We start from the raw sequence: 27,344 nt of genomic DNA, 5'->3' as shown, positions 1-27,344 counted from the left end.
AAATTCTCTATATTGAGAATGTGAAACTTTTCCTATAAATCACTGAGCAAATTCCATGAGATGCTTGCATCTCATTTGGGGGAAATGACTGATTCTAGGAGACGGGGATAGAGAAACAAATTAAATGATACTATGAAGAAACAATTAGCCAAATACAGCATACGGGAAATTCTATAGGATAAATAACCCAGTTTCTTTTTTAAAATGGTATAAGGAAGGGGAGATTCTCCTTGAATAAAAACATGAAAAGCACATCAAGTAATATGTGGACTTCATTTCATTACTGTTTGGAACCAGTTAAAAGGAAAAAAAGGTATTTTTGAGACAGGGGATTTTTACATGTGGATAATGTTAAGGAATTGTTTTACGTGTAATAATGACATCATGTTTGTGTTAATTAAAAAGGGATCTTGGGCTTCCTTGGTGGTGCAGTGGTTGAGAGCCCACCTGACGATGCAGGGGACATGGGTTTGTGCCCCGGTCCGGGAAGATCCCACATGCCGCGGAGCGGCTAGGCCCATGAGCCATGGCCGCTGAGCCTATGCGTCCGGAGCCTGTGCTCTGCAATGGGAGAGGCCACAACAGTGAGAGGCCCGCGTACCGCAAAAAAAAAAAAAAAAAAAAAAAGGATCTCTTCATCTGTTAGAGATCCATATGACACATTTATGGATGAATGTTATGATTATTTACTTTAAAATCACCCTAAAAGAAAAATACTCCCCAAAGAAGATATTCACATAGGAGAGAGAAGATACAGAATTGTCAAACTTCTTGAAATTGTATGATGGGTACATAGACTAAGTCTATTTTTATGTATGTCTGAACATTTTCATAATAAAAAGTTTTAAAGAAGAGAAAGAAAGGGAAGGGAATGAGGATACAACAGCACATCTTTACTGAGAAAATTATACTTTTCCTACAGTTTGTCTCTGTTTGCAAGTTTCTTTATGAGTCTCATTGACTAAGACTAAAAGACAGTCTCTGTCTGTAAGAGAGGGCATTATGGAGGAATAGAAACCTCTCTTATAGAGGGAGGCAAGGAAGAAGAGTGTTGGAAAAGGAGGTTAAGTGACCTAACCTTTAAAGTTAGTCATAGGGCAAGAGAAGAGGTTAATTGTAGTCACTTTGCTAGGATTAACCAGAGGAGAGCTAGTATATTCCTTATTTTAAATTAGTAAAGTGTCATTCTGAATTTAATCAGCCTTCTTTCTTTTTTTTTCCCCTATAGGTAAAGAATATAGTCTATGTTTAGTTTTCTCATCAGCAATAAAAAATCATTTTTTCTTTATTTTGATCTTCGTGTACTTGGTGAATAGGAATCTATTCCTGACAGATGAATCTTGTTTTGTTTCTATTTCTGAACCTGTAAAATTATTGAGTAAACTCTGGACCAAGGTAACTCCACCCTGTGAGGAGTGTCAGGTAGCCAGCCAGCCTCCCTCTCTAAATAATGTTTACTCTTTCTTCTAATAGCAAGACAGATGCGGAGAGAACAGAAATGTGAGAGGAACACAGAAAAGCTTATTTAAATATGGGAAGAGATATATGCCTATAATGGCTTTTCTTGTCTGCCATCTTAGCATAGTATAGTATATATACATTTTTTTACACTTTTAAATTAGACTGAAATAGCAGAAATTTAGAAGATGCTCTAATGTAAAAGAGAAGTCAGATGTAAGTATATATTAAATAATTGGTGTTTTGTAAAACTTACGAAATGTCTTTATCATTGTATTACTGAATCTTGGTTTTTTAAGCCTATGCCATCATTTTTTTATAATATTGTAACTATCTGAAAGGGAAGAATCTACACTAAAACTGAAACATAAGCTAAAGTGAACTTCTATTTCCTTGTATTTGTTGTAGAGATCTGTGGTTAGTTTGAATGATAACCTAATCTATGTCAGAGGCAGGTAGGCCATGTATCTAGGACACAGCCCATTTTCACACACACAGTCACTGAGGCTGAATTATTTGCTATCTCAGTGGATAGTATGGATTGAACTTGAGTCTCTGATAAATGGTCATCAAAGTAATGAATCTTTGGGACTATGAAAAAAAGAACATAAGTGAAAAACTATTAAACCAAAATGTGTTTTCTTAGAAGGAAAAAAAAAACCCACCAGACTATTTCATCTGCTGCCTAGAAACAGCATGCAGTATATTTTGTTGTTTTCCAAGTATGTAGAATATGAACAATGCCTTTTGATGCTCACTTTATAGCTGATATCTTACATAAAAATATTAATAGAAAAAATGGTATATAAGTCTATTTTTGGTAGTGTATATTTTAAAAGAAATTTAGCCTTAGTAGAATTGGTTCTCTGTAGTTGGACAATGTATTAAGGAGATCCTGAACTCTTTGAACAAATATCAAGATATACATAGGCTATTCTTTACTTAGAAAATTTTAATTGTTATTATTCTCTATAAAATTATTGCTTCTGTCAAGTTTTGCGGTTGAGATAGGAAGAAGCTAAGAGGACTTTTGGCCTTGGATAATTAGAATTCAGAGTTTTTATATGGTTCAGTCACTTTTTGGTCAAAATAGCACTTTGTGAGCTAACCTATGAATTGAACTAAAATTTATAACATTGTTTTGATGGGCTAATTGCTAGTTTATGGCCTGTGTTTTGAAACACACCACATTTATAGGTTGAAGGGACTATTGCCTTTAGCCTAAGTACAAAACTTAATATTTTTTTACTCAGATTGCTACGTACTGTATTTCTTTATCAGTAAATGTATAAGTACAACTATAGAAGCACTCTATAAATATAATATCAAGTTTCAGAAGCAAAGCCCATATTATTGATAAATGTACAAAATACCAATTGAGTTGGTTTATTTTCCATTGAGTAAAGCATAGTGAAATCGGTGTTTATGTGCATTGATCTTGGGTTATCCCTAAGAAACTCCAGGGTTCAAATTAGCCTGGGTGTACCACCCATGTCCACTCCAACCTTCATGTTTATCAAGGTAAAATTGTGTTGAAATAAACATTGGAAGATGCCCATGGATTAATTTCTGTGGAGGGAAATGTGGAGTGTAATCTTTTGCCTTGGTGAAAAGTAATGTCAGCAAAGGAAGATAGTATGCATTGTTAGGTGAAATCAATTTCTGCTACTCCTGTCCTGCTCCAGTTATTCAATTTTATGACTAAGGATAAGAGCTTATAGGGGACTGATCTGCCCTGTCCTTGAGTAATAAATATAATAAATACTAGTCTGTACTTGTCTTAACAAAGCCTAAAACAAACATGAAAAGGAACTGTCTGATCCACAAGTAAATTAACTGTCTTCCAGAACAAAATTTCACCCCTCTCTAAAGAAAGACAACAAAATCTAAGCAAAATAATTGTAATGAGTCCACAATATCCAATATAAAAAGATTCCAAGACATACCAAGAAATGTGATTCTAAGAGAAAAATTCTTTAATAGCAAGGTCCCAGAAATGATAGAGATTATGGAATTAAGAAATCTAATATATATGTGTGGAAAGATAAATAGATAAATACTCCCCCGTTAGTTTCACTCTACCCACCACTTTCCAAGGGTGGGCTAGACTTAGTAACAACTTCCAAAGAATAGAGTAAGGGAAGGGAATAATAGTGACTTTACAATGAAAAAATCTGCCAAATGATACTTTAAGTGGTGAAGGTTACTGTTATCAGTGATGTCAGGTGAATATCATGTAACTCCCTCATATAATGTGACTTAAAGCACCCTTCACCTCTATGATATTGGTAGCAAAAACCTATAACCCCATTATAATCGTGAGAAAAACAACAGACAAACCCAGATTGTGAACAGTTTACAGAATTTCTGGCCAGTACTCTTCAAGATTGTTAAGGCTATGAAAAACAAGGCAAGACTGAGAAACTGTCCCAGATCAGAGGAGACTGAGGGGACATGAAAACTAAATACAGTGTGGTATTTTTTTATTGGATGCTAGAATAGAAAGGGGACATTAATGAAAAAACTGGTGAAATCGTAATAAAATCTAGAGTTTAGTTAATGGTAAAAATAAATAAATGAAGAAAATAAAAAAACTTCTGTGTAAAAAAAGCAGTTACAAATATATTCAAATATTTAATGGAAAACATTAACAAAATAAGGAAGCCCATGGGGAATCTTAATACAAAAATGGGAACTATAAAACAGAGCCAAATGAAAGTTTTAGAACTGAAAATTATAATATTTGAACTGAAAACTTAACTAGATGTGCTTAATATTTTATTTGATACTGTAAGAAAAAGATCAGTTAAACCAAAGTCAAGGCAGTAGAAACTCTGCCAATGGAAGCACAGAAAGAAAAAAAATCATACAAAATGAACAGGACATTAGCTATGGGACAATGCCAAGTATATATGACATAATACAAAAATAAATATACTATGCAAACACTAATCATAAGAAATGTGAAACCCCAATATTAAAAATGGATGAAATAGATTTCAGGAATATTGGCAGAGATCAAGAACGTTTTGTAATAAGAGGTTGAATTTATCAAGAAGATATAACAATCCTGAATGTACATATGCTGAATGTATATATGTCTGTGGTAGACAGGCTAAGTGTTCCCCGAAGATGTCCATATCCCAGTCCCCAGAATTTGTGAATATGTACCTTACATGAGAAAGGAACTTTGCAGAGCTGATTAAGTTAAGGATCTGGAGGTGGGGAGATTATCCTGAGTTATCTGAGTACCCAAAGTAAATACAGGGTTCTTATAAGAGAGAGTAGAGATAGGAGAGATCAGAGAATGAAACGTGATGTCAGAAGCAGAAGTCAGAGTCAGAGAGATTTAAAGATTCTACACTGCTGGCTTTGAAGATGGAGGAAGAAGGGCCTACTGGCCAAAGGATGCACGTAGTCTCTAGAAGCTGGAAAAGACAGGGAAGTGGATTTTCCTCACAAGCCTTCAGAAGGAACTCAGATTGGTGTTATTTATTTTAGCCCTCTAAGATCTGTTTCAGAATTGTAACCTACAAGACTGTAAGATAATTTTACATGTTTTAAGGCACTGTTTGTAGTAATTTGTTATAGCAGCAATAGGAAACTGACATAGCATCAAATAATAGAGATTGTAAAATAGGAAGCAAAAACTGAAGGAACCAAAGGGAGAAATAAATTCACAATTTATAGCTGGAGATTTTAAAATTTCTCTCTCAGTGATTGATAGAACAATAGGCATAAAGTCAGTAACTACAGAAGACTGGAAGAATGCTATCAACCAATTTGATTTTAGGATTTTCTATGTATAACATCCTGTCATCTACAAATAGTGACAGTTTTACTTCTTCCTTTTCAGTTTGGATCCCTTTTATTTCTTTTTCTTGTCTGATTGCTATGGCTAGGACTTAAAACTATGATGAATAAAAGTGGCAAGAGTGGGCATCCTTGTCTTGTTCCTGATCCTACAGGAAACTCTTTCAGCTTTTCACTATTGAGTATGATGTTAGCTGTGGGTTTGTCATATATGGCCTTTATTATGTTGAGGCATGTTCCCTCTATGCCCACTTTCCGGAGATGGTGATGATAACATAGATGTATAAATTTATTAAAACTCATGACGCTGTATATACCTATTATCTCTGTATTTTACCGTATGTAAGTAATACCTTAATAAATTTTTAAGTACAAAAATAGTGATTGATTTCAGCACCTAAGTATTTTCTCTTCTTTTACTTTTTACATGTGGGGGCTTTGAATGTTGAAGGTGATATTATACGGAATTAGTTTGCTTTCATTTAAAGGTTGCTATTTTTGATATAAATTATGAATGAAGTAAAATAAACCAAAGAAAAAAACGTGGCCTAGGAAAGGTCTATATTTGTATCAACATAAAAACACATGGACAAATATGAACAAATCTTACTATTAATGCTAGAGGCAGAGGTCATATAGATAAGTATTTTAGCCTGTTGATCCTCAGAAATAAAATACACTCATTGAACCCCAGTAAATTCCTATTCTGCTCTCATTGTTGTAACAGGTATACAGAGGTGAGAAATAGACGGGTAAGAAAAAAGGTTTGGGGAGCTCTGAGATGATTACTGAGGTCCATGTTGGTTTTCAGTTACCTTTTCTAAATCAAGTCTTCACTCCATTGACTGTGAAGGACCGTGACCTGAACCTGAGGTAACTGACGGAAATCAGGAGTAAAGCATTTAAAATTGAAAGGAGTTGTATTCTTATCTTTAAAGACAGTGAGCAGGAAGGCAGGCTGCTTCTAGGTGATGAAGAACTCTAAGAATCTATAGAAAGAATTTTGGAAACTTTAAAGGAGAAAAAAAGTAAGTAAGTTGAGCTCTGAAAACTACTGAAAGAAAGGAAAGAAAAAGTCATTTTTGTCCTCCATGACAATATACAAAAATTGATAACATAACATAGTCAACAAATTTAGAAAATGGTGACATACCTTTTCGCATTCAGATTTTAATAAATGTTTTTATGCATACCTACGTAGTTTTATTATATCAATAAATGTAATCAACTCAGTGGTTGTTTTTGTTGCATGTGTGTTTTATATTCAGGCATGCTTTTCCCCCTCTTTTCTTGGCTCTCCTCAGCCCCATCTTCTTCCCCACAGATCATCTCCCTCCATACCTAACATATATTAACAATCTAATATGTATCCTTTCATATTTTTCTCTGTTTTCATATAAATTTTTGTGTTGTTCATGAATTTTTTTATTGATTTACAGAAATGAAATCCTATTATAAATACTTTATGGTATATTGTTTTTCTCGCCCTACTATATTTTGATGCTGGATATTCAGCCAAGTCAAGCTGATGTGGGTTTCATTCATTCTTTTCAATAACTGAAGAAGACGATGTATCATAATTTTTCAACCATTTTCCTAATGACATACATTGGATTTCATAGTCTTGTTTAACATTTTTGTTTATGTCACTATGAAAAATGTGGCTATCTTTATTTTTAATAAATAATGTAAGCCTACTTTCCAAAGGGGTTTTACATTTCATGTTTTCACCAGCAATATACACTTTTTTTTGCATTCCTGTCAGCAAAATGTGTTATAGCTCCTTATCACATTTAAGCCTGATATTTGTCTTCCAGAGTGTCAATAACTATCATGAACCTGAAATTTTACATTACTTGCAAGGTAACAATTTATCTTGCCAAAATTTCCTGAATGTCAGCAGAAGACATGAGACGCCTTGGTCAGAGGCAGAGACCTTTATTACAATACAGTGAAGAGAATAAGCATCATGTTAATGTCTGTTCCCCTTGCCCCCAAGTTTCTCGAGGCGCTATGGACTTAATTATGTCCTTCATTTGTGTGTTGAAACCCTAACCACCACCACCACCACCCGCCCCTGCATTGTGACTGTATCTGGAGATAGGGTCTTTAGGAGGTAATTAAGTTTTAATGAGGTCATGAGTTTGGTGCCCTAATGTGATAGGACTTAAAAGAAGAAGAAGAGCGATCTCTTTCGCTCTCGATCATGTGAGGATACTGTGAGAAGGTAGTCATCTACAAGCCAGGAAGAGAGCTCTCACCAGGAACTAAATCTTCTGGCACCTTGACCTTGGACTTCCCAGCTTCCAAAAGTGTGAGAAATGTATTTCTTAGGGTTAAGCCACCCAGTCTGTGATATCGTATTATGGCAGTATGAGCAGACCAAGCCAAGAAGCCCAGGTACATACTGTGCACCCACTGAGTTTACATCCCAGTTGAGCAACCTCAGTCCTTAGGAACCCAAAATGTTTACAATGGACAGTGAAGTCTGGCCTTTGCCCCAAAGGTCATCATTATCTTTATTATACTGGACAGTAAACAAACTTGCCCTTTGCTCTGAAGCAAGACACTGTCTGTCTCTTCCAAGGCTGTTCTCTATACAAACATCCTTGAAAAGAATGTCTGGAACAAAAGAGCAATTTTGCTTTGCTCTGAACTCCAGCAGAAATATCAACACCCAAAACAAAGTTGTCATGATTATCTTATGACTTGGTCCTTCAATCTCTTTCTGTCTGTTACACTCTTCTTTATTCTGTCATACATTCAATATACTGTCTTTAACAGGTATCTAACTTTAAATTTATTGTACATGTTTAACACCTTTGTGAGATGTCTCTCTCACAAGCTACATCCTTACTCATTATCTCTACTTAACATAGCCTGTGAATTTTGCCTGTATCTCCTACCCTGCTCTCAGTGTTTAATGTTTCTTTTGGTTTTCATCTATCCTGTTTTTTCCCTTATCTTCTGTAACAGAATTGAATATTTTTAGATAATATAGAAAATTCATATTACATATATGTTCAGAATTTTTGGAGGGGGTGAAGTATTAGAAAACTTATATTTCTGTTAGGTGCTGATAATTCATCATAGGGCAATGATACTTTTATAGGATTTTTTCCCAATTTCTGGAAGAGTGTCCACTTTTTTGTTCTTATAATACATTCCTTTTAAAGTGAACCAAATAATAAATTTTTAGTACTTATGAGAGGTCATTTTAACCACCCTCTCCGGGAACAGTAAATTTTGCTAACCTTGATTATGGCCCCACTGAATGCCCTTACTAGGAGCTGAGACAGAGTTCACTATTTTACAAAGTCTAGAGATCTTTTTTCTATTTAGTTTTGAAACTAATTGTAGAAGCAAGGAATGGGAGATAAGGAATAATTTTCAGCAGAAATAGTTAATTTCATCATTTATTCATTAAGTATTCATTCATTCAGTTATATAATGTACTAGGTACTCCAGGTTTATAGGAATTAGTAATACGTATGTCTACCTAAGGAAATTTATTGTCTGGTAAGGGATACATTACAAATAAATGGAATTTGTACTAGGCCTGTGATAACAGAAAACAGAGAATTGTTACATCTGCTTGGGAAGTCAGAGGTTTTACAAAACCTTGGCTTGGCCTTTAAGGATGAGAGTTTCACCGTGGAGGAAGTACTAGGTAGTGGCTTAGAGCACAGTGTTAGAAGCCTGATAGACTTGGCTATACCACTTACTAGTTATGTGATATTGACTAAGTCATCTAACCTCTCAAAGATCATTTCCTCATTTATAAAACGGTGAAAATATCTATTTTGTAATGCCATTTTGATAATTAATTGAAATAAAGCTCTTAACATAGATCTTGGCATATAGCAAGCTCTAATTAAATTGTATTTGTTGCTGCTGTTGCTATTACTGTCTACTACTACTGTAATACAAGCACCCTCACCACCTCCTCTACCAAGCTCATTAAGAGTTTGCTTTCCAGATAAGACCACCAACACATGGAAGGCATGTAAGCATGAAACAACATAGCATGGTTGAATGAGCGTATGTTGTGTGACATGGTTGGAACATGAAATATGTCTGAAAATATTCAAATATGATGAGGACTTGCTCTAAAGTAGATTTCAGTGTACATGACCAAGAGCAGATGGATGTAAGTGCTGACAGGGAGATAGAATCTATTGAACTTGTTGACTGAGAGATGAGTGAGGTCAAAAGGAATGATATGTAGGCATTAGGATGACTCAGATTTCTGTGTGGTTTTTGTGATTCCCTTTAGCAAAATAGTGTGTAATGGACTAATGGTAACTCCTGAGGGGACAATAATGAGTTCATTTTTGGATATGTTGAATTTGACAATTTAGAGGATATTGTTGTGGAGGTATCTAGTAAGTGGTTGGATATGAGTCCAAAACTGTCCTCTCCATATAGAGGTAATCACCTCTAATGTCTTATCAGTAGATTCTAGCACTCTTTTGTGGTTTAGTATTAGAAGCAGTGGTCATGGATGAAATCCCTCACTGTAAAATGAGAGGGCTGAGAATTCAGCCACCCTACTAAAATCCAAAGAATGTCAAATTGGAATACACAAAAAAAGGAAACTGGTGTAGACATTCTTGAAAAATGTAGGGGACAGTTGGGTACATTCAGGGATAATTTGTGAAAGTGCAGGAGTGGGAAAACTTCTCTTGGTAGTTCGAGTTTATTTTATAGAGTATCCATTAATGTCTTAAGACAAAGAAATTACATAAATAAGTGAGACTGCACCTTGGATTTTCTTGTTTTATAAGGCTTTTCTCTAGTTTTAATATATGGGTGAGGCTGGCCTCATAGAATGAGTTGGCAAGTATTCCCTCCTCTTTAATATTCTAGAAGAGTTTGTATAGCATTGGTACTGTTTCTTCTTTAAATATTTATAGAATTCACCAGTGGAGCCATCTGGCCCTGGAGTTTACTTTATGGGGAGATTTAAACTACCAATTTGATCTCTTTAATAAATATAATGCTATTCATGTTATGTTTCTTCTTGAGGGGGCTTTGGTAGTTTGTGTCTTTCAAGAAATCTGTCCATTGATAAAAATTGTCCAATTTAGTGGTATAAAGTTGTATGTAATATTCCCTTATTATTCTTTTAGTCTCTGTGTAATCCATAGGGATGCTTTTTCTCTTCTGATATTGATAATTCCTGATATCATTCTTGATTTTGGTAATTTGTGTCTTCTCTCTTTTTTGCCTGATCAGTCTGGTTAGAAGTTTATGTATTTTATTGACCTTTTCAAAGAGCCAGTGTTTGGTTTCACTGATTATTTTTTCTCTATTTTTCGATTTTCTGTTTCATTGATTTTCACTTTGATTTTTATTTCTTTTCTTTTGCTTACTTTGGGTTTAAGTTGCTTTTATTTTTTCTAGTTTTTTTAAAGTGGAAGCTGAATCATTGATATGAGACCTTTTTTCTTTCCCACTAATATTGGTGTTTAGTGCTAGAAATTTCCTTCTAAGTACTACTTTAACTGCCATTCCACAACTTTTTATATGTTGTGGTTTCATTTGTATTCAATTAAAAATACTTCATAATTTTTTTTCTCAGACCCATGGGTTTACTTAAAAGTATACTATTTCGTTTTCATATTTTGGGAATTAAAAAAAAATCTTTCTGTTACTGATTTCTAATTTATTTCCATTGTTGTCAGAAAATATACCTTTATATGATTGGAATTAACTACATTTATTGCAACTTGGTTTTTGGCTCATAATGTGCTCTATCTTTGTAAATGTATATTCTACTGTTGTTCGATGGAGTGTTCTATAGATGTCAGTTCATGTTCAGTGTTCTTGTTCAAGTATTCTATATCCTTACTGATGTGCCATCTACTTGCTTTATCAGTTATTGAAAGGGAAATGTTGAAATCTGTTTATAATTGTGGATTTGTGTATTCCTTGTTTCGGTTCTCTCAGTTTTTGCTTCATATATTTTTTAAGCTCTATTATTCAGTTCAGAAACCATTAGGATAATTATGACCTCTTGATGAAATGATCTGTTATTATTATGAAATGACCCTCTTTATTCCTATTAATGTTTTTTTGCTCTAAAATCTACTTTGTCCAATTTGATGTCTTTTACCAATAATTCTGTCATTTGTGTCATTTGATTAATTAATTTCTCTCCTCATTATGGGTTATATTTTCCTGATTTTTTTTCAGGCCTGGTAATTTATGAATTGAGTACCAGCTGTTGTGAATTTTACCCTGTTGTGTGTTGGATATTTTTGTATGCTATAAATATTTTAATCCATTTTTCTAAGATACAATTACGTACCTTGGAAATGGTTTGATCTATGTGGATCTTGCTGTTAAGGTTTGTTAGGCAGGACCAGAGCAGCATTTAGCCTAGGGCTAATTTTTCCCCCTCTACTGAGGCAAAACCCTTCTGAGTACCCTAACCAGTGCTCGATGAATTATGAGATTGTTCTTTGCTCTGGTTGTGTGAGCTCTGCATATTGTTCCCTGTAATTTGGGGGAATGATTCTTTTACTGGTCTCAGGTTGTTTTCTTAAGCTGATCAGATCTCACCTGAAGACTGCAGATCTCAGGAGCTCTGCTACTTTTCAGCTTTCTCCAATCTGCTACTCTATTTTGCAGTTTTAGCCCCCCTTTATCTCATAGTACTTCAAGCTGTTTTCTCTATTCCAAGAGACCACTGTGTTCCTGTCTGCTCTGGGGCTTGCAGAGTCTCCTCTGGCAGAGAGCTGGGGCAGTCGGTGGTGTCACCACTTTTTTTTCCTGTCTCTCAGAGATCACTGTCTTTCACTGCTTGGTGTTTCATCTCTTAAAAACAGTTTTTTCCACATGTTATATCTGTTTTAAATATTTTTTGTGTACAAGGGTAAATCCAGTCCCTGGTACTCCATCTTGGTCAGAAGTTGAAATACGCTGACCCTTGAATTTATTTATTTTTTTTAATGCTGTGTTGTAGTTTTCCTTTTCATTTTTCTGTCCCTTTTTGCTTTGTGCTGCGTTTGTGTTCATGTGTTCCCAGAATCTTAGACTGTATGTAGTCTGTGGGGTTGGGCTGACTGTCCATCCATCAGTCAGTGTCTTCCATGTTCCTGGCACCATGTTTGGTATGTGAATAGAAAGATGACTAACACCAGTGGCCTAATCTCAGGAAGCTCCAGGAAGTAGGAACTCCAATCTAGTGAGGGTGTGCAGTGTTATTGAGTTATGCAATGAAATCATGTTAACCCTCAAATCTTATTTAAATAGCACTCATCATGTTTTCTGTAATATAGGTCCTTTAAAAAAATAGCTTTTTGGAAGATTATATCTGAAGCTGAATATGAGCAAACATGGAAGCAAATAAGAGCCTATACTAGTCATTTATAATTGACTCCAGCTAAACAAGATGAGTACTTAATAGGAGGAAGAAAGCTAAAAAAAATGAAGTGGAAAAGTATTTCCCTCTAATTAGGAAGAAAGTGTCCTGATATTAGCATCAAGTTCTAATGCAACTTTTTCCTTTTCCTTTTGCTTTCTATTTCTGTTCTCTGTTGTGTTTGAAGAACAAAAGCAAATTTCTTGAAGATAAACAAAGGTTTTCCCTTTAATTAGTTTAAATAGGTTAGTCACCAGAGAATCTTCCAGTGACTAAACCATGTTGTATCTGCTACAAAGAGATAAGTAGTCTAGCTACAGGCTGATATTACTCTAATTTGAAGATTTGGTTCCTGTATGTAGGGAGGGCGTTTGGTACCAATCTGAGATTGAGATTGAGTTCATAAAGTAAGAATTGGCATTGCGAAGAAAGATAGTTTGTGTCCATTGCTTGTTTTAAAAGTATATATTATAGAATATTCCAGCACGTTTAAAATTAGGTGGTTTTTTATTAGTGCTGATTTAAATTTAACTCTTTGTTCAGGAATAGAAAGCTCATGACCTTAGAGAGTCAGGGTGCAGAATAATAGCTAAAAACACTTTGTAACTTGAATTCAGTGACAATAGCATGTCATTCTCACAAGTTTTTGAGAACTAGGAATGTTTCCAATCTAAATGGAAAAATTATAAGGTATTATTTATATTACCATTTCCTCGTATCATACATGTAAGGAAAATTAACTATAAATATTTTTAAAGAAAAAATAATACGGATATTGTTAGCATAAGAAATGCAAAAGTGATTTTGGGAATAGAAAGTTAGGCAGACTGGTATTAAACCATTTTGGGGGGAAAATAGCTAAACTAGAGAAATGTCTTTTTTGACCTTTTTCTAATTTTGAATATAGATTAATGCATAAATTAATGCATGTTTATGTTTAATTTACCTCATTATTAAAATGAAGGGTATTGGTCTAATGATTGTTTTCTCAAGGCATTTGAATTAGACAAAACTCTTTACTGGATAAAGGTAATAAAAACTTGATAAGGTACCAGACGGTATATTTTTTAGTAACATTTTTACTACTCCAAAATATTTTAAATTTTCTTTGTACAGATTTCAAGGTAATTTCTGTATCTCTATACTAAAATCATATGGAACACTTTCACATCTTGTTCGTGGTAAAACTGATATTGTGGCTTTATTTTTATTATATTTTTATCTTAAAAGGTACCTCCAAATCCAAATGTCTCTATTTTAATTCAGGTACTTATCTAAGTTTATTCTACTCTTTTTCTGAAAACTTAATACCTAGCTCTTTACTTTATGTACTGTTAAGAAAAATAAAGTAAGATGCATTCATGTTGCTTATTATTCTTCATTATTAACCGTTTGTGGTGTATCTGGGCTCTTCTTTAAAAAAAATCAGATTGGAGATATAGTTCAAATTTTTAAAATTCTAAAAATTAGTTAGCTGGTGGATAAATATCTTCTTTGTTATGCTTATTCATTATTATATTTGGCTTTTGACTCGTTAGGATATATACTAAATGTTAGTTCAATAAGAGGTGGCTTTATGATACATCATTTAGAATGCAAATTATTTTTAAGCTGAAGAATATTGAAAATAAAACAGAACCAACTGAGTCTGAATTATTTACAGGCCAAGGGCTTAAAGGTGCACTACTCCAGCACAAATATTAAATTATGAAATGGGAATTTCAGTTTGCCATAAATCTGTCTGCCATAGCAGCTTAAAATAAAATAGTTTTACCCATCTAAAGCAACATCAATTTGCCAGTCATTGCTTTATGTATCAAAGAGCGTTCTGTGAAAATATCAATATCATTGGTTAATATAAATGAAATTAATTTTTAAAGCTGGGCTAAAGGTTGACATCTGAAAAATTGCATTACTTTGCAGAAGAGAAATTTCTGTCTTCTAGTGAAATTTCAGGTCATGAGGGCAAGTAATTTTCACAATCTTCAATGGGAGCCAGTGAAATATGAACTTCATTGTCACCTAGCCCCAAAGCGATAAGATAAAATGAGCTGATACATCATTTGCTGTGGTTTTATCATCTCCCTCAGTAATTGGAAGAGAAAACCTAAGAGTGTGTGTGTTTGTATGCTCCCCTCTTGCTCCTCCCAGCTGCCCCATCATCCACTCCCAGGCTAAAACCACTTTAGCCCAATCAATACAGAGGTCACATAGCATTTTATTTATATATTTAAAATTTTTCATACTGACTAAGCTGCCAAATAGAACATTAGAGTAATGAATATGTTTAATTGAATTTTTCACCCATGAAAATGCTAAGAAGAATACTGTACTGCATCATAGAACTAGTAAGCAGAAGGAGGAAATTTACTATATAGATGAAAAATATCAAATGACTCATAATTAATTTAAAAGGTAATTTTCTCTGTATTCATAACTTTTATACTTTTGTTGTCATTGTTCTGTTCTTTTCCAAGTTTGGGGACTTTCTATGTGTTCATGGATATATATTAAATAACAAAATTGCCATCTTAAAATTTCTACCAGAGTCAAGTATATGCCATTTTTCAATTCGAAAAGACCTCTAAGTTTTGTTTTAAGAATATATCTTTAAAAACTTTACTAACATTTATATAGTTGATGATGAAGTACATCCTTAAACCAACTGGAATTCAGTATTAGAATAAATTTAATGCTGTGCTTTGGTATCAAGCTTCAGAGAAAATTACATGCAGCAAAATCCAAAAACTATGTTAATAATAGAGTGGTACAAATTTAAAATACCTGATTAAACTTACTTTAAAATGGTTTGGTAAAATTGCAATTAGCGTAAGTAAAACATATTTGTACATGTATTTAGTGGTGAGTTGATAGACTATTTTTAGACTAGTGTCTTTTTTAGCATGTGTTTTAATTTTAAATATATTTCAAATATTTACTGTTTTCCCATATTAAGGTATAATCCTTGTGACTAATTTATAATTATGTTCCATGAAAATGGGATATGAATATTTTCTACCTGTGGTATCATTATTTAACTGATGGCATGATTAGTTTATATTTTGTATGCTAAGTTTAAAATGCTTTTCTTCATGTTAAATATATATCCATATACTTTGGAAATGGTTTTGATGTGAAATTTTAAGTACTATTGTTTGTATATTTTATCTAATTTTACTTTTATTATTGAATTCTTCAGAAATCAGTGTGGAATTCTCTGAAAGAGTAAAACCTCTCCAAAAATTGGTGAATATTTGGGACTAAGATATGCAGTGCTAGCTGTAAACATTAAGAATAGTGTTTTTGAAAACACTTTTATTGATTCTATATGTGCAGACTCCCATGTAAATATTTCTTATTTTTGAGGTTAAAACATTTGATCACTTTTTAATATCTTTCCCTTTAAAAAGAATTTGAAAACATTTTATATTTATTGAGGGTAGATTTTGAAAACAAAACCTTTTTTTACTTAAGTGGAACAAATATGGCTATATTTTCAGAGACTGTTTTAAATCTATTTTTTGAACATACCTAATATTCAGTAAATAAGAGTATCTGGCAGTTGGGCAATAATGCAGGTTTCTTTTTTATTCTTTCATGAGGATGAGAAAGCAGAAGAAAGTGTTATTTGGATAAATTCTTTAGCTTTTCAAAATGAATGGTTAAAGGTGAAAAATACTTTGCTTTCAAGCCAATTAATGCAACAGGGTGAAGAAATTTTCCCATGTATTCATAGTATACTATTTGAAGTGTAGAATAAAAGCTGTGTACTATTCAGGCAAAATAATAAATCCTTTTTCAGAGTCACAATTTTCAGATAAAAATTTTAAAGAAAATATGTTTGGTATTTTTAATGTAAAGAAAGAGTATATATGCTTTTATATGTGTGTGAGTATATATACATGTATATATTAAATACTGATTTCTTTTTTTCTTCTCTACAACCTTATGTCAACATTTAACCAATAAACTATCTTTGTTCAAACAAATTATTAATATATGAAAGTTGAATTCACTAATAATACTAACAATATGAAAACAAGGTGGTAAACATTCAAAGAGAGTGCTGAGGGCTTAAGCTTTCAAGCTATTCAGGACTTGTGGTCATAACTGCAGAGCAATGGTAATGATACGGTTTCCATAGCAACTGATTCATTGGAGGGCTAGACCTCTGTCTAGGGTGCTGTCAGTGTATGTAGAGTTTCAGTGAACAGAAAGTCCCAAAGAAGGGTCTGCTTCTACCTAATCCAGTTTTAATTGAACTCTAGAGACTTTGAAGTGAAGCCTCAGACCAGGAATATACCAGTCCAATAAGAAATAAACCTCTTACTGAGCTAGGCCTCAGCTGCTTTTCAGTACTGACACCTTTTCCTAATGAATACTTAAAAGAAATGTTATTATATCAATTTCAGCTAGTAATTCTGTTAGTTAAGAGATTCTTTGTTTCTATTTTAAATCCCACTATCTTGACCATAAGTGTAGAATTTCATTTGTTACTTTTTTTTTAAGTCAGTCTAATTTTTTTTGTGTAAGATTTTAAATTTTGATAGCTTTGGCAATTTTAAATAATTTTCTGTCTCTCCTCCTGTTTCTTTTTCTCTAAGTTTTAAAACACTATTTTACCTGCTTATATTTAACTCTGATTGCACACTGTCATACATTCAGTATGATACCATTGATATCAGGTTTGAAAACATGTAGAACAATTCTGGATATTATTTGTGGATGTATATGTACTAATAGTATAAAAACTTACATGGGAATGTTAAACCTCAAAACACGGATAGTGATTGGCTCTGATGAAGGAGGAAACTGGGATAAGGAAGGGTTATATATGGGAATTTCAACATTATCTGTAATGCTTTATAAGTTTTAAAAATATATAGGACAGTGTGGCAAAATGTTAGGATTTTCTAAGGTTCAGTAATGGGTACATGGGGCTTATGTCATTTTCTGTAGTTTTGCGTATGTTTGACATTTGGTAATAAAACAAATTTTAAAGGACCATACCACTTGCTATATTTCAAGTATATTTTAAAAATAACTACTGCTTAAAGGAATGGGATATAAATTGAAATTTTTGATTGATTGAAAAACTATTACATGAAAAATCTTGTAAGAGTGTATACTTCTCCTAGTAATTGGAATAGTCTAGAAAATAAATCTTTAGTTGCATGACCATGATCTTGCAATGATTGGCATCACCATTATGAGCAACAATACTAGTTATATAGCTTTATAGTATATAAGAGGTAGAATTTTCAGACCAGTGTGTGATATTTTTAGCATATGACAGAGCTTAAAGCCTAATGCTTTGTTGTTTGTTTTTGTTTGATTTTCCTCTTTCACTTTTAACACAAGTACAGGAAAACAAATGTAGTTGATTAAAATTTCTGATGAGTTGAGTTCTAGTTTAACAAACATTTAAACCCTTTTTTAGAAATGTGACAATGTAGTATATACGTAAGCTCTGGACATTTGGATTAGAAAACCTGGGAGGAGGCCAGACTTTGCCACTAACTTCCCAAGGGACTTTGTATTAAGTATTTATCTTGTTTAAGTCTAATTTTCCTTATTAATTGTTGGATAGATTGGGCTACAAGTGTTACAGAACATGTATTGGATTCTCTACTACTTGATAAGTTAAGTATGGCAAACTCAAATACCAATGGAAACTAGACAGATAGTAAACGAGTGAATGAGTGGAGACTGGTTCAAAACCGAGAGTGCATGCCAGTTGTACTATGTGGAGTATATAGATCTAGGTTTGACAGATGCTCCAGTTTTTCCTGAGAAACCAGAAATCTGCATATTTATGTAAATAACCATTTTCTCAAGTATTTTCAACTACTTGAAATTTTGGGAAAATACCATACGGCCCCCCCAAAATTAATGTGCATCATATATGGAATTCTGGTTGCCATTCATTGATTCATTTAATCATTCAAAAACACCTACTTTGTGTCAGACCTTGTTCTAGAAGATGGAAATAGAGTGCATTCAAAGCCTTTGGTCTAATAGAACTTAGATTCTAATATTCTAGTGCTGAAGAGAGGCAATAGACAAGCAAGGAAATATTGTAATTTCTGGCGGTGATAAGTGTTACCAAGGAAATCTGATGAGTTTGGGGTGGGATGAGGCAGTAGTGGCAGAAGTGGGGTTTAGATCCTGTGGCTTCTTTAAGGAGGTGACATTTGAACAGAAATGTGACTGTGAGGGTGAGCCAGCCATACAAAGATCTGGGAGAAGAACATTCCAAGCAGAGGAGAAAGCAAGTATAAAGGCCCTGAGGAAGAATGAGTTGGGCTCATCAGACAGTCCCAGATGTCAGGCTTTATAAACAGTTACAAAGAGCTTCAGAGTTTATTATGCGTGTAATGCAGAGCCACTGGATGGTATTAAATATACGAGTATATGATCTGATTTATACTTAAAAAGTTATATTTTTTTGGCTCCTCTAGTTATAGTAGATTCTCCAGGTAAGATTAGAAGGAGAGAGACCAGTCAGGAGGCCACTGCAGACTCTGGAGCCTTGGAGCTGCTGGTTGTGGTCGGAGAAAGGGGTGCATGTGACCTCTGGTTTAAGAAACTATTTGAGAGTAGAACCGATATTTTGTCCTCTCTTTTTCTCCTAATTTCTCTTGATCTTACTTACATAGGTATTGATTGTATGAAAGAGATAGTAGGATTTTCTCTATCACCTGTTTTAAAGCTGAAAGTGTGATTAGTTGTTTGGGACTTTGAATTGTTATCTTGTTTTTTCAAAAAACACCGAGCCTAAGAATTGTACCCAGTCTTTCATTTCTAGATTCTGTGGTACCAGAAATAGAATAATTTCTGTAGAAAAATCTAAATACATATTTAGTGAGTTAAATAAGGTTGCTCTCTTTTTTTTTCCCCAAAAAATCCCCTGTATTTTGCATTAAGGAATGTAGTTTTTTTACGATTAAGATCTAGAAAATGGAAATCAAAAATGAACATTTACATAGGATACATTCTCACTATTCATTATTTTTCCTCTTTTTGCTTATCCTGTCTTTGTCCTTACAATGCAATATCATAATCAAATGTCATTTTATTTTTATTTTTTAATGATGGTTACTTTTGAGAAATTTATCTTAGTTGTTTAACTTAATTTGCTGTCACAGATTTTCATCAGTGTTTGATAGCAAATACATCTCATTTTCTTCATTAATATTCTGTGAAGTACTAGTGTGGAGAAATTCCAGTTCTGGTTTTCATTTAACACCTTCATAATTAAGCTTTTGAAATGAACTTTTTAAAAAACAAAACTTGAATAACAAAGCAACAAAGTGGCTTAGGACTAAAGACAGGATTACTTTGAGTTGGCAAAGATTCTAAGCCATTGCGTCTGTCACATGGGATGACAAGAATTGTAACAAGTCACTCTGACAACCTCCTACTCCATAGAGAGATTATGCTGAGTTCATTCGCAGGTTTGTGTTTAGCCTAGCTGACAAGATGATACTTAACCTCTCATACAGTCAGTCTTTGTGCTTTCTGAATGAGTGACTGTTGCCTTAACAGTGACCTTATAAGTGTGATTTTTTGAAGTTATGAACTTAAATTTGTAATTTTAAAGTATGCAAAAAGTACTTCTGGATATGTTATAATCATATGAAATTGAATTTTATATGTCATCTGTAAGCATGTAGGACATTCTTTTGAGGTCTTCTTTTTAAGGGTTGTCTAAAATTTTGCTTTCTATAATATGACTCAAAAATCAATCAATCAGTAATGCAATATGTATTTCCTAAAAAACAGTAGACTACATCATTGCTTTAAAAGGCCCCCAAATATGTTTATAAATAGATGTTACAGTTTTCTTCTGCTTTTTCATTTAAACATCTTTTTTCATGAATTGTAATCTCTTTTCTTAGTCACCCTCCAAATTATTTCAATAACTATTCAGTTCTTAGAAATTATTTTTCTTAATAGGGACTTTTCTGTTTTAATTGGGGGGAAGAACAAAAAAATTCTATTGTTACTTAACTCTGGATTCCCTTTTTCCTCACTAGATCCTGGCATATACAGAAGGGCTGCATGGAAAATGGCTGTTCACAGAGATACGATCGATCTTTTCTCGTCGTTATCTTTTGCAGAATACAGCCCTGGAAATCTTTATGGCAAACAGAGGTAATATGTTGCAGACGTATATTGTTACAAAGCTAACCTTCATCTCCTTAAGATTTCATTTTGAACGTACCATATTGTTTCCATTTAGACAGAATTTTGTAGCCCACTCTCTGTGCTACTGATCTCTTTTTGAACCACGTGCATCTTCATGGTTTTTCCCCCTTTGGTCACTCTTAGAAATATCTGTAGTAATTTATTTTTCTGGCCAAATCACAAATTAGTGTAGTGCTTTATAAATATGGGGAATAACTACCCATTTAATCAGTCGTAGAGTTTTCATATTGCTCTGATGCTTAAACTCCTTCTGGAAGGTGGTTGCATTTCGAGAGGGGAGAGGGTAATCCAATGATTCATACATTTATTTAATTTTTTGTCTAATCTATTGCCATTTATAAAGGGACCATCAGAAAATGGTACTGAACTGTCCTGGTTGCTTTGTATTACATCATTCTTGAAAGAACTAAAATTCAATTTGCGGGTTTAGAATTGAACTTGGTGAAATTCATTAAGACAAAAAAGACAAGGTGAACTTGAAGGAAAAGCATCGTTGGGTACGAGTGGAGACATACACCGAGAATATTGTGATTTATTGTATATACTCATTTCATTTAAATAGATTTAAGTTTTCTTATTTTCTCTTTCTATAATCTACAAGTTATCATTTAAAAAATCTACACATAATGTATATTCCATACATACTTTCTTTTTTAATGAAATCATGTGTTTTAGGGAATGCAGATTTTTTTAGGAAAAGATGTTTTTCCCTTCCATATTTGGTCTTCTCCCACACACATACCTCTTTTTCTAATGTAAACATTATTTGTCCAGGCAAATAATCATGTGAATGTTTCACACTTTAGTTCAGTCTGCATTCTTGCTGTCCCAAAGGGGTTTCGACCTTACAATAGTTATTACTTGCTCATCTTCATTTATTTTCCTTCTTTGAAATTTCTCATGCTTCCTTGCTTTGTATCTTTGTGTGTTTTTCTATTGCCTTTCCCTCATGGCCTTGGTCACCTGCCATAACCTGAGTTTTTCCTTTTTTTTCCCCCTGTATTCAATGTAATAGTGGATATGTAAGAAAGGCTTATTAAAAAGTTATGTTGGGGCTTCCCTGGTGGCGCAGTGGTTGAGAGTCCGCCTGCCGATGCAGGGGACACGGGTTCGTGCCCCGGTCTGGGAAGATCCCACATGCCGTGGAGTGGCTGGGACTGTGAGCCATGGCCGCTGAGCCTGTGCGTCCAGAGCCTGTGCTCCACAACGGGAGAGGCCACAACAGTGAGAGGCCCACATAGAGCAAAAAAAAAAAAAAAAGTTATGTTGGATATGTATATGACAGTTCTAAATATCTTTTAGGTGTTTAGTGAATGATCATATAATTATTTACCTAAAACATGTTATAAAGCCCGTGTTTAAAAATTGTGCTAACACTGATAAAATTTTTTGGCTCATAGTATTTTTTCAGGCTAGGTGGAGAAAAGGATCATCTTCTAGATGAGTACTTGTAGATTTTTATGGTTCTGATACATAAGTTAATATAATTAAAATTTCAAGACTAACCAAATTAATATCTTCTAAATTCTCTGTCATGATTTTATGACTTTGTTATTTTCATATTTTTTAAGAAGGATAAAAATTTATAGATGACTGTCACAAGTTAACATTTATATGCTGAATATATTTATATATATGATGTACATTTATTGATATTCTCAAAATGTGTAATTATTGAGATAGAAATGATTAAAGAGCATTTAAATTGATTATTGACCAGAGAGGAAAAATTTTTCTTCAGGTCACACATTTTTCTGAATTATAGGAACATACAAAGCATAAACATATAAGGATTGTAAAGAGAATATTTTTTTAAGCTGTTGATGATTAGTAGTAAGTACAGCTGACAGTTTATTAGCTATATATGTAGAATTTTGGGTATTAGATTGTTAAATATATAATCTTAAAATTTTAAATGTCTTTATAGATATTCACAGATATATTTTTAACTTGCTAAAATTCAATTTTGCAAATTGGAAGTTGTAGCAAGATAAAATCTCAACTTCATGTCACATTAATGCAACAATAGTTGTTATTAGTTCTGACAGTATTTAGAGAAGGTACTGTTTGTGGTAGTTCATGTGTAAAATGAGTATCATCACTGGCTAATTATTAATGCTAAAACTTGATATATACCATAATAAAAGTAATACAGTAAGAATTCTATTTAAAAGATACCTGAACTAAGAGTAAACATTTTATTGGACCAAGAAGTCAGTTTTCCAGAAAGAAAATCATATTTCATTCTAACTTTTAAAAATTATTTTTCCTAGTTGCTATAATGTTCAACTTCCCAGACCCTGCAACAGTAAAGAAAGTGGTTAACTATCTACCTCGTGTTGGTATTGGAACCAGTTTTGGATTGCTTCAAACCAGGTGCTGTTTTATATGTGAAAAATATGGAAAGTAATATGTACTAATATTTGTTCTAATTTGTTTTGAAATGCATGACCTTCTGTTTTATGCTCCATTGTAAATGATGATTATTAGTATACTGTTTTGAGTCAACTGAACTTCTGTCTGAAGAAACTAGAAAAAGAGGAACAAATGTAAATTAAACTAATCTGAAAAAAAAAATAACCAAAGGCAGAACATCAATGACAAGGAAAATAAAAACAGTAAAGAAAAATCAATGCAATGAAAAATTGTTTCTCTGAAAAGGTTAATAAGTGTAATAAATATCTATACCAGACTTATGAAAAAAAGAAGACACAAATTGCCAATATCAGAATGAAAGAAGGGGTATCACTACAGATCCTATAGATATTAAAAAAATATAAGGAAATATTATGAATAAATTTATGCCAGTTAGACAACTTAGATGAAATGGACAATTCCATGAAAGAGACAAACTGTCAAATCTCACTAACAAAAATGGATAACTTTAATAACTCTACAGAGGAAATTGAATTCGTAGCTTAAAATCTTCTAACAGAGTAAATTCCTAGCTCAAATGATTTCACTGGCAAATTCTATCAAATGTTTAATGAAGAAGTAATATAATTTCTGGGAAAACTCTTACAGATAATAGAAAAGAAGGATAAGTTTCCCAAGTAATTCTGTGAGGCCAGCATTACCTGAATTCCAAATCCACAAAAAGGCATTACAAGAAAAGGAAACTAAAGACCATCTTGAATGAAAAGGAAGAAATAAAACTGTCTTTATCAGTATATATACATGACTTAATGTGAAATTACCAGGGAAACTGCAAAGTTTTTAAAAAGGAAAAAAGCTGTTAGAACTCATAAACAACAAATGTAAAATAGATAGGTAATGGGAAGCAGCTGCATAGCACAGGGAGATCAGTTTGGTGCTTTGTGACCACTTAGAAGGGTGGGATAGGGAGGGTGGGAGGGAGACGCAAGAGGGAGCAAATATGGGGATATGTGTATACATATAGCTGATGCACTTAGTTATACAGCAGAAACTAACACAACATTGTAAAGGAATTATACCCCAATAAAGATGTTAAAATATATATATATATATATATATATATATATATAGGGGAAAAACCCTCATAAAAGAGTTTAGCTATTTCATAGCATACATAATTTTATTCCTGTATACTAGCAATGAACAATTGGAAATTGGAACTAAAGTACTGTTTAAATAGTATCAAAAATTTAAATAACTGTGGATATATTTGAAAATATATTCTTAAGACTTGTTCACTGAAAACTATAAACACTGCTAAGGAAAATGAAAGAAACCTAAAAATGGAACGTTGTATTATACCATGTTCATGAACTGGAAGACTCAATAAAAGTAAGATGTTAGTTCTCTCCAAACAGATCTATAGGTTCAAAGCAATCCTACCCAAAATCCTAAAAGGCTCTTTTGAAGAAATTGAAAAGCTGATTGTAAAATATAAATGGAAATGCAAATATCTAGAATTGCTAAGACAATTTTGAAAAAGAAAAAGTTGGAGGACTTTATCTGATTTTGACTTAATATAAAATTACATTAACTAGTGTAGTTTGGTAGTTTTGTAAAATAGACTTATAGAGCAATAGAATATAATAGTGTCCAGAAATAGGCCCATCCATAAATGGTCAATTTGATTTTTAACAAAGGTATCAAGATATGTCCATGGGAAAAGATAGTTTCTTCAACAAATGGTGGTCAACAATTGCATATCCATATGCAAAAAATAAAAATAAAAAATAAACCCTGACAAAAAAACCCCACCTCATCCTTTATCTCAGAATGTAACATATGAACTCAAAATGTAGCATAAATTAACTCAAATTAACTCAAAATGTAATATAACCTAAATGTAAGTGCCAAAGTAAAACTTCCTAAAGAAAACATAGGAGAAAAATCTTTGTGACCTTGAGTTAGGCAAAGATTTCTTAGATAAGATTTTTTTAAGAATCATCAATTGACCTTTCAAATTAAAAACATTTGCTTTTGAAAGACACTCTTAAGAAAATGAAACGATATGCTCTAGGCTGGGTTAAAATATTAGTTCAAATTATATGTGACAAAGGATTTATATACAGGATATGTAAGAAACTCTTACATTTAACTACAAGACAAGCAATCTGTTTTTAAAAAATAGGTAGATTTGAACAGATACTTCAGCAAAGAATAGATACAAATATCAAACACATGAAATGATGCCAAACATCATTAGTAATCAAGGAAATGCCAGTTAAAACCACAGTGTGATCTCATGGCACACCTATTAGAATGACTTTTTAAAAACTGATAACAACAAGAGCTAATAAGAATGCAGAGTAACTGGAACTTCACATGTTGTTGATGGGAAAGTCAGCAGCTTTGCAGTTTCATGTAAAATTAACCATACATTTACCATACATCCCAGTAGTCTCACTCAAAGGCATTTACCCTAGAGAAATGAAAATATGTATATTCATGTAGTGACCTATTCACAAATGTTTATAGCAGCTATATTCATAGTCACAAAAAATTGGAAATAGCCAACATGGTCCTCAACTAGTAAATGGATGAATTATGGTACATTCAACCATACAACAGGATATACTGCTCAACAATAAGAAGGAATAAGCTACTAAAATACAGAACAAGGCAGATGAGTTTAAAAGGTATTATGCTAGATGAAAGAAGGCGACACAAAAGATTACATTCTGTGTGATTTCATTTATATGACCTTTTGGAAAAAATAAAACTACTTGGACAGAAATCAGATCAGTGGTTTCAAGAGATTGGAGGTGAAGAGGGAGGATAAGTTACAAAGGAGGGTGTGAGGGAACCTTTTGATAACATGGAAATATTTCCTGTCTTGATTGTTGTCTTGTTACACAACTCTCTTTGTTTGGCAAAACTCATTGCATTGTATACCTTAAAAAGGATGAATTTTATGCTATGTAAAGAAATCAGTAAACCTGATTTTCAAAAACAGAAAAAGATAAAGAATGTGAAATCAATATACAGTATCAGGAACTCTAGAACTATGCTAGTAGGAATGCAAATTCATATAGTCACTTCGGAAAATTTGCCAGATTTCTTATTAAGTTTAATATACACTTAATTTATGTCCTTTCAGTTCCACTCCTAGGTGTTTACCAAGAGTAATGAAAATATATGTACACACATTCACTTGTAAGCAAATGTTATTCATGTAATCCCAAACTGAAAACATTTCTAGTTCCATCAACTGTAAATGGATCAATAGATTGCACTGCATCCATGCAATGAAATACTACTCAGAAATAAAAAGGAATTGAGTACTGATACATGCAACAACATGGATGACTCTCAGAAACATTGTGCTGAGTAAAAGAAGTTAAGTACTGTGGGCTACGTACATCATAGCCATGGGCTATGATTCTACTTACATGAAATGACTGAAAAATTATGTGAAATTATATGATTCTATTTATGTGAAATTGTTGAAAAAACAGAAGCATATAGTGACAGAAAGCAGGTCATTGGTCACCAGGAGCCAGACACTGGGACAAAGGAATTGCCTTTTTGGGGTCTTTCTTTGATGGTTGGTTACAGAAATAGGTATATTCATAACTTACTAAACTACACACTTAAGTTTAGTAAATGTATTATATTAAATTTTATCTCAACACAGATCATAGAAAAGTAGGCTCTCTATATTTAAAGTATCTAAATTACAAAAGTGCTTATTACATACCCATTTTCAAATGTACCATTATTTAACACGTATGATAAATTAGATTAAAAATTTTAATCATTTTGATAAAAATGGTTAGACTTTGCTTTATTATGTCATATTTGTTGTAATTATTTTCTCTGTTGTAAATATCAAATCCATATATTAAGGATTTTGAATACAACATAGTTAATTAAAACTTTTATCTTTAATCTCTGGTAAATCAGAGTTCAAATATTAACTTTGTGTATACATATGGACTTAATAACTAGTATTTATATTGTTCAAAGTAACTTAATAACTACTTGAAAGGAATGTTAAAATGCCAAAAAGCATCTCTCACAGTACAGGGAATTGGGAGAGTGTGGGGTTATACCTCTC

General features: G+C 32.9%; 1 protein-coding gene across 3 annotated transcripts in view; it reads left to right on the top strand.

Annotated features, from left to right (window-relative positions):
* Positions 1 to 27,344, top strand: part of LRBA (LPS responsive beige-like anchor protein) — an 808,478-nt gene that overhangs the window by 561,910 nt on the left and 219,224 nt on the right. For all 3 annotated transcript variants that reach the window (XM_081242275.1, XM_081242274.1, XM_081242273.1), the window contains exons 41-42: positions 20,680 to 20,797; positions 23,125 to 23,227. In XM_081242275.1, the coding sequence (XP_081098401.1) occupies positions 20,680 to 20,797; positions 23,125 to 23,227 (221 nt within the window). The remainder of the gene's footprint in view (positions 1 to 20,679; positions 20,798 to 23,124; positions 23,228 to 27,344) is intronic.

Source organism: Mesoplodon bidens (assembly GCF_964165515.1).
Source record: "Mesoplodon bidens genome assembly, chromosome: 1".
In the NCBI taxonomy this organism is placed as follows: Eukaryota; Metazoa; Chordata; class Mammalia; order Artiodactyla; family Ziphiidae; genus Mesoplodon; species Mesoplodon bidens.
The sequence above is the reverse complement of the archived record's forward strand: the minus strand, read 5'-3'. Positions and strand labels throughout refer to the sequence as shown.